This window comes from Arachis ipaensis, chromosome B04 (genome assembly GCF_000816755.2).
Source record: "Arachis ipaensis cultivar K30076 chromosome B04, Araip1.1, whole genome shotgun sequence".
NCBI classification, from domain to species: domain Eukaryota; kingdom Viridiplantae; phylum Streptophyta; class Magnoliopsida; order Fabales; family Fabaceae; genus Arachis; species Arachis ipaensis.
In genome coordinates this window covers 120,975,247-120,984,436 of record NC_029788.2, presented here as the reverse complement: position 1 = coordinate 120,984,436, position 9,190 = coordinate 120,975,247, and the positions used below count along the sequence as shown (strand labels likewise).

Genomic DNA, 9,190 nt, shown 5'->3' with positions numbered 1-9,190 from the left:
AGATCTAAAATTTAGTCTATACAATTTGTTAAAAATGAGATATAATCCCAATCTAATAGTACAAATTATTTTTAGTTTTGATTAGATTATTAATTTAAAAGTTTGAACGGTGTATAGCAGATAAATTGTAGTAATAACAAGCGTAAGTTAATGATTAGTTAGCTTACTGATTTTCTGAGGTCCATCCAGAATAATCAGCAACTTGTTTTAACGCTTCCCTCCATCTTTGAACCTTCTCACGGTCGTGTCTCTTTTTGTGCTTCTTGAAAGCTTTCTGAAAGGTTCCTATTTGGTGCCTCACAACAGAAGGTTCCACACCGTAGAACACTGTCACCATTTGTAGCCCCAGCTTGTTCTTGCAATCAAGGATCTTGCAGAGCTCATCCAAGCACCATGTGGATGAAGCGTAGTTTGGTGACAGAACTATGATTGCAAACATAGACTCTTCAATTGCTTTGAGGAGTTCATCTGAAATAACATTACCCTTGCGAAGATTGTTATCATCTCTGTAGGTTGTGATTCCCTTTCTGTTGAGGGCGTCATAGAGATGGCTAGTGAATCGTCCGCGAGCATCTTCACCCCTGAAACTCAAGAACACGTGATAGGTGCATGCTCTTGGTGGTGGTGGAATTGAACCAGAAGAGGACTTGGATGCCATCTGTTAGAAGCTTCAAGAATTGAATTCTATGTGCACAGAAGATCCAAGGGTTGTGTTTGGTTGAAGACTGATTCAGAGAGTTAACGAGATCACTTAAAAAAGTTGTGTGCAAGAGAGAAAGGAAAGTGAGGTGGACGTAAGCAATGACCTAACCGTATAATGGACTAAATCAGGGATAATAACCATATGTTATAAAAAGTTGATTTTGGGTTCCTCAAGGTTTGAACTCTTAATTTTTCGGATCTGAAACTTTTTATACCATATCATCAAACCACTCATCCAAAAAATGTAACTTAATAGTTGATAGGACAATGTAATACTAACAGTAATATCTCTAATACTTTTTAAACCTCCATTATACACATTGTACGCTTAGATCATTGACTCTCTATACTTTCTCTTTAATTATATTATTATCATAATTTATAATTTAAGTGTATACTAAAATCAACCATCAATATAATATATATTAATAATATTAAAATATTTAAAATTTATCATAAAAATAAATTAAACAAAAATTAAACACCAAATTAAAAACATTATAAAATTGACTTAATATAATACTGAATATAACAAAAAGTTTCTTTTTTTCTTGTTTCCACAATTCAAGTTGTGAAAACTGAAGAGCAAAGGAAATTTCGTATAGGAAGTGCCTTCATCACTGCCAACAGAGAGCGCGTGGAAATTAATTTGGTTGGACATCAGATATAGAGTATAGACCCCTTTATTTTTTCTTAGCAAGACATGATTTATTTTACACTTCCAGTTCTTTCTTTATTCACTAAAAAGTAAAAACTAATGACTCGAAGGTCGTGAAAGGATCTTGCAATCACTGAACAGAAGATAATTAATGGTGGCAAGTTAATTATAAGTCAGTTATTTTAGAAATCTGTTATGCGGTAAGTGCCGTGTATATACTCCGTAATGAATGAGAAAATCATACTCATTTCAACATGAGTCACCTTCTCTAAGCAAAGTGATTAATTCACATGAAATAACACTGTAAATGAGAAAGCCTTTCCAATTCAAAATGGTAGCTTACAGGGGAAAAGTACCAAACATGAAAGCAGCAAAAATTCCATGGTACTCTCACACAAGGGAGAAAAGTACAAGTTGTAGAATCAATAAATTCCACTATGAATGTTGACCTATCAAAATTCAGAAGCATAACTAATATATATATACAGATGGATCAGCTCATGCTTTTACAATAAAAGACATATTACAAGATGTGTATTAAAAAGTTAAAAAGAATAATGAAATCCTCAAACATGCACAACCCTCCCTGCAAATACTTCTAACCTCTATCTACGCGCACTACTCCAGATTCAATGTACAACCACCAATATGATTTGTAAACAAGATCATGGTAAACCAGCACGGACACGACATTTTCCAGTCCTCTCAATCAAGTGATTCCAAGGCAAATGATGCATGGTCTTTAATTGGGGTGCATGATTTGTTGGACAATCATGTGGGGAACGATGAAACCCACTCAGCAATTTACTTCAACAGGGAACCAACCCATTCCATATGTGAAATGTAGAGATTCGATTCCATTATTCTTCCTTATTTGAAATTGATGATAGTTTATGTTCAAGGTCTTCAAGTAAATCTTGATATTCAACAAATTTTAGGTGCGACTGTAAAGCACAGATAACATATGCTATATTGATTATTATTGAGTGAACATAATGGCATACTATAATTTCCAACAGTAATCTAAATCAGATATACCTGCAGCGTGGTGCTGTATGCTTTCCATAGCCGAACATCATGTGGGAACAAGTCGAAAAGCACCTATAAAATCTCATCAGAAGAATGCACTTGCCAACAAAGTGAACCTTTGCTAAAATGGGAAAAGATGCCAAAACCATGTCTAAATGCCTCCCTTTACAAAAGAAAAAGCACAATGGGAGTAAAGAAAATGCTATATGCATGTAAGCAATATCACAATGCAATACTTCAGAACGTCTTAATAGGGTAGCAAGGACAACTATCCATTCTTTGAACTTTACAGAGCACATGTGAGCAAGGAGAAAGTCTGCATCCAACCGGCTCTGTAACGTTTCCATCTGAAGCTGAATGCCTTTTACAAATGCAAGATCATGTTACCACTAAATCAAACTGAGTTCCTTTTACAAATGCAACAAGCTTGGAGAGCTCTTTCCCGGACATCAGGTAACTAGCATGGTTTTCTAAAATATTCTTAACAGAGGTGCGACAGTTAAAACAATTCACTAACTTATTGAAATGCACACAAACCTTTTATCCAATAACTGCCTCCTCTCACTAGAACGAAAAAGAAAACATCCTAAAAATCTGGGGGATAATTTATCTGAATCACTTGATGTCTGGTCGTATTCCCTACCGGATCTGAGCAAGAACCTCACCTGAGCACCCAACACAGAATGTTAAGAAAAACATCACAATCGCCAGTGTAATACTACTTGACCAACTAAAGGGGAACAATGTAAGTGTTTCTGATAGAGAGACGCCTTCTACTAAAAGGTTGGGCTGTGTTACAAAAGGAGAGGTAAGTAGCCGTTAAGTGCTAGTTTTAGGAGTTGTTAGCATGGTCTAGCTGGCTGATAGATTAGTTAGACTCTATTTCTCACTGCCTATAATAATTAAGTTATAGTTAGTTTAGTTTACTATGCATTTTCTGTTGTGAATTCTGTTAGGAACTGGAGAGACTTCCTCTCCCTGAGTTGGTAGTTCTCACTGTGTAGAATCTTTTAGGAAGTGCTAATTGGCAATCCCTGTGCAGCAATAAAGTCTACATGTTCTGCTAGTGCTGATTCTATCAGTTTCAAAACGATACCAGTTCCCCCAGCAAGCTCATACAAAGATTCATCATGTGTTGCCTGTGTATGACAAACCACATCAATGATATCACTTATGTGTGTGTTTCTGTGTGTGTGTGTGTGTGTGTGTGTCTCTGAGAGAGAGAGTATATTATTAGAAGCAAACTATCCCAAACCTGTAATAACCGCAAAGCACAGTACCCACTAACAGCAGGACCCTCATGTTTAGCAATCACATGTAATAATGTAATATTTTACATAAAATAAATATGATTATATTTGATAATAAAAAGTTAAAAACATCATACAGACACATACATTTCTTTCAAGAGGGAATGACACTTCCGCAAGTTCCATGGACTCCATGCATATCTAGCAAGTGCATATCTCTGGCTGTGATTATTATTCTACTTCCTGGTCCAAACCAATCTTGATTCTCGCCTAAATTCTCTAAACAATTCACCTCATTTACATCATCAAGGACAAGAAGAACCCCTAATTTCACAAAGCATGTTTGATCATATTTTTTCCGTCTTCTGTGGCATGAAAATGACTAGTTATGTTCAAAGATGCAAGAAGGCCTCTTTGTAAGTGAACAAAACCATTTTTTGCAGACAACTCTCGGACATTTCTCATGAAGCAACAAACTTTGAACTCTCCTCGGATGGCTTCATATACTGTTCTAGCGATAGTTGTCTTACCTATGCCACCCATGCCCCATATCCCTACAAAGCAAACATCATTCAACCCAATGCCTATGAGTTTTATCGCTTCCTGCAACCTTGAAGTAATCCCAACATGATTTTTCGTGCAAGATGGCAATTTTGGAATTAGCTTTCTGTGTATGTGTTCAGCAATGCTTTCCACAAATCTTGCCTCATGTCTGAAAAATCATAAAGCGAATAAAAGTCATACTTATTGTTTGTCGACCAAGAAAACATTAGCAAAATAGTTTAACCAGATTTCTCGTTATAAAAAATAAGCAAAGATATCATTTTTCTAGCATGAAACTATGTAGTATAAATATTAGCGTAAAACCCCTCCCCGGTTCCTAACCATTTACGAAATTGACCTGACGCCCCCCTCACCATTGGAAATTAACAACGCGATCCTTAACCATTCTCTCCGTGTGACCAAAAGAACCCTCTTACCGGTTCTTCCGGTTACTTTTTACCCGAAAACCGACAAGAGGGTATTTTCGGTCACACGAGAGAATGGATAAGGACCGTGTTGTTATTTTCTAATGGTATAGTCTCCCCATACTCAATTAAGAGGTTGCGGGTTCGAGTCTTCTATTTTGGAAAAAAAAAAGTAAGAACTTTAAAGAAGGTGTAATTAAAAATTAGCTGTTAAACATTAGTAAACAAAATTCTAATTTGGTACGTCAAGACATATAGCCCATAGAACTAAACATTAAACAACACATAGGTTATTCTTTATCTTAATCACAGATCAAAACAACTGAAAACTTAAAAAAATGGAAACTAAGTTGACATTGGTACTCACTATGGCGTGCAGATTTTCTCCTTCACTCTGTAATGAATCTGAATCTGTCTTGTCATGCTTGCCAAATCTCTTGTGTTGCTGCTGCAACAAAAGATTCAAAACATGACATCTCAAGCCATCTTCCTAAAAACCCTCTAACCCATTAAAAAATTCGCTATAACCTCATTGCAACAATTTACACATGAAACCAAAATTATCATTTTTTTTCTCAAGATATTTTATGGAAAAAAAAAAAAGTAGAAAGCCATCACACATGAATTCAAATACAACCTCCAAATGCTGAATTCATATTCTTCCTCATCCCCCTTTTTCCATATTTAGATAAACACAAGATTTTCATTTCTTTCTGGGATCACATGGCAGTTGGATGGGCAATGAGCTGTGTCAAAAGCTTCAAATATGTGGAACCATTTAGCTGAAGAGATCTAAGCTAGGCAATCATACATGTGTAGAGCAACCACGAGGATGTTATTCCTACAAGGTGAAAAATCTGAGATCATTCCATATCCAGTTCAAGAGTTGCTTTTCTTTTCCCTGTTTCAGATTTTGGTTTCTTGAAATCTTGAATGTCTTGCTTACGCACCCAACGTGCACTAGATCTCCGTACTTGGATATTAATACTAGGAGTACCGGGAAATAGCATTTGGAAGCAATTGTGTTGGCATAACAGCTTACTAAGATAGTAACCGTTCACGTAGACAATGTACACATTCTCAGAAGATATACCCGACGACGCCTTCAACAAACTCTTGTTGATGAATTCTTTACCGTTGCAGATCACCGATGGTTTTTCCGATGAGAACAAAAAACCTTGTAATAGGAAGCAGAGAGCAAGTGCGATGGTTTCAGTTGAAGGGCAATTATGCGAGAATGAGACTGATACTCCGTTACCTTCTTCGTGATGCTCAAACCATGCTGGAATTTTCTTCCTACTGAACCACATTTGAAAGAGGTCTTCACGATCTTGACTAGCTGATTCTGCAAAGCCACAACACGCCTTTAATATAACATCATTCGCATTGGATGCATCCAGTGAATCACAATCCCGTGCTTGTAGTTCTCTTAGACTTAATGGAAGCTCTGGCAAAACCTTCAAGCGACGGCAATTATTTAGCTTTAGACGTGTAAGTCTGGGAAGTTCATGGATACTTATTGGAACCCTTAAAAAATTGTTCTCCGATAAATCCAAATCAGTCAAGGACGCTAAGCGGCCAAAATCGGTCGACTCTTCTCTAGATGTGCTAAAACATCCTTGTAATTTCAGGCTACTCAAAGAGGTCAAGTGAGAGAGAGAACACAAAAGTCCAACAATATTTGGGCTGCCAGAATAATCCTTAACTGTGAGGGACTCTAACCCATGAGTGCTGTATGGAACACAACTAAGCTCCACCAATCTACTCAACCTCAACTTCTTTAGGCCAACGAAACATCCAAGTGGGAAGGGAAGACTAGTAAGCTTGTAGCATCCAGTTAAGTCCAACTCAGACATGCCAGCCAAATTTCCAAGCGTGGTGGGTAGCTCTTCTATACCTGTACGTTTCAAAATAAGAATCGACAACTGTTTCATACATTTTCCAAACTCTGGCAGTCTTCTCAAACTACTGCAACATTCTAGATCTAGTCTCTCGAGTGAACTCATCTCTAATTTATCTCCAAGTGTTTCAAGTCTCTCACATCCCCTTAAATTCAATTCAACAAGGCTCTTGTGGTGTGCCAGAGATGGGTGAAAATAATTCAGCTCCTCACATCCATCAAGATCAAGCGTTTTAAGATTGGGAGCCCCAGAAAGATCTGGCATTTCCTTCAGCTCCTTGCAGTAGGAGAGATTCAAGTGCACTAACTTTTTTAGAACCTGAAAAAACATAAAGAAATATCACTTGGTTACTATTTTTGCTGGAAATGTTAATGTCATAACATTTGATAGAGCTCTTCATGAAAAGGTCTACCTTCTTTCCATCCCATAACTGTACAATTTTACTATGAGACAGATCAATTTCCACAAGTTCATAGCGTTGATGATCTCTAAAGGGCAGAGTTTCCATCGGACAATCTGTCCAGTGCAAAACCTTTAATGCACAAGGAATATCGTAGAGAAGAATGGGAAATCTCTCACCATCTAAAATGAGAAGGTTTAACTTGCATATATTTGAGAAAGATAAATATCTTATATCCAAGTCTCTCCAATTTTCTTCAATCTCACAGTACATATCATGTAGAACGATGCTATGAGTTGCTTCAATTTCCTATAGACACACAAAACTAAGTAAATAAACAAACAATTAAAAAAACTAATGAAAAAACTATACTGATTGAGATAACCATAAAAACAAAACATAGTTTTAGTTATCTGGATAGAATATTAAATACATTGTCAAATTCTTATTTTAATTCTATTCATCCTATAGTTGAGAAAAAACGACACTTACCTTCTTTTGAGTAAGTACAAAATCAACATCCTCGTAACACCACAATCTGCTACGCTTACTAGCATCATTTGGAGATTCTTGAATTACAATAAGTTTGCCCATTTCTTCAAGCAGATCATGCATCCCCAAACTCATATTCGTTTATAGTGACCAATGATCTATTAATCAAAATATCAAGACCAATTACAGCATGATGACCACATCCTTCTAATATCTTTCTTACATAATCTTGCGGATGTCCTTTAAAGAAACAAGCAATATCTAGAAAAATATCCTTTTCCATAGAATCTAAACCATCATAGCTTATTTTCAGTACGTCAATAATTTCAGAATGTGAAGACTTCTTTATTTTTTCAATGGCACTATGCCAAACCGCAATAGGTCTACCATTAAGATAGGAACCCAACACTTTAAGTGCCAATGGAAGACCACCACTGTACTTGACCACTTCTTCGGACAAATCCAAAAACCCTTCTGTAGGTTCTGCTGCTTGTTTAAAAGCTTTCAGACAAAAGAGGTTAAAGGCTTCACTTTCCACTAACCCTTCAACCATATAAGTTTCAAGCACCGCTTGTTCCTTTAGCACCTCTACGTCTCTAGTTGTGATTATTATTCTACTTCCAGGACCAAACCAATCTTGCTCCCCAGCCAAATTCTCTAATTGTTTTTCATGATTTACATCATCAAGAACAAGAAGTACCTTTTTAAGACGTAGAGAGTTTTGAATTATTGTCCTCCCATCATACTTGTTATGAACAGCATTTGAATTTATATTCACCTGATCAAGAAGTTGTTTTTGTATACGGACAATATCTTTTTTCTCACATTGCTCTCTTACGTCTGCAAGAAAGCAAGTAACTTCAAATCTACTTCGAACGGTTTCAAAAACTGCTCTAGCAATAGTTGTCTTACCAATCCCGCCCATTCCCAATAGGCCTATATAGCGAACATCATTCAATCCAAGGCCTATTTGACTAATCACTCGTTCGACTCTTGAATCAATCCCTACAAGATTCTTCATTGAAGAGGACAACTTCGGAATCAATATTTCATGGATATGCTGAGCAATGTTTTCCACAAGTACTGCCTCATCTCTATTCAGGGAATGATAATTTTTGTTAGTCTCGCAAAACTGCAAAACATTAGAAGAATCATAAAGCAACAACTTCTATTTTAAAAATTATTATTAGAGAACGAAAAACAATATACATATTGCTAAAGTAATTTTGACAATTCACACATGGGTCTCTCTAATATAAAAAATTAAGCCACATATCACACCAATCCAATTACTTAAAAACAATATACATATTGCTAAAGTATTTTTGACAATTCTTATTTATTGAGTTAAAATAAATGCCTTTACCGTTTTTTCTGAGTTAAAAAATAAATAAATAATAAAAAATAGAAAGAAAGTAATAAACATTATCCTTATTATGCAATTTGCTATAGTTAAAGCCCTTAAGCATATTTTACTTCTTTTCTATGATTAATCTATTATAGAAGTTTTTTGGAAAAAAAATTGACACAGTGATTCAAAATGACTTTATAAAATTGACCCTGCATTCGTTATCAAGTGGAGCATTGCTGCATTAGCATCAAAATGGTTATATAAAGGACGATATAGAGCATTTGAATTTGTTGTGTAAAGATGTAAAATTTTTTATTTGTAAATATGGACAATACGGTGCCGTAGGCTTTTTTTTTTTTAATCCCATGCATATCAAATCAGTCATTAGACAATCCAACATTTGTGTATAAATTAAACATGTTATTTTACAGATTTATAT

General features: G+C 35.7%; 1 protein-coding gene and 1 pseudogene across 6 annotated transcripts in view; both read right to left on the bottom strand.

Annotated features, from left to right (window-relative positions):
• The window catches only part of LOC107635074 (TMV resistance protein N), an 11,097-nt gene extending 10,296 nt beyond the window's left edge, over positions 1–801 (bottom strand). For all 6 annotated transcript variants that reach the window (XM_021121851.1, XM_016338435.2, XM_021121852.1 and 3 more), the window contains exon 1: positions 168–801. In XM_021121851.1, coding sequence (XP_020977510.1) covers positions 168–658 — 491 coding nt within the window. In that variant the 5' untranslated portion in view covers positions 659–801. The remainder of the gene's footprint in view (positions 1–167) is intronic.
• The window catches only part of LOC107635077, a 7,855-nt pseudogene continuing 387 nt past the window's right edge, over positions 1,723–9,190 (bottom strand).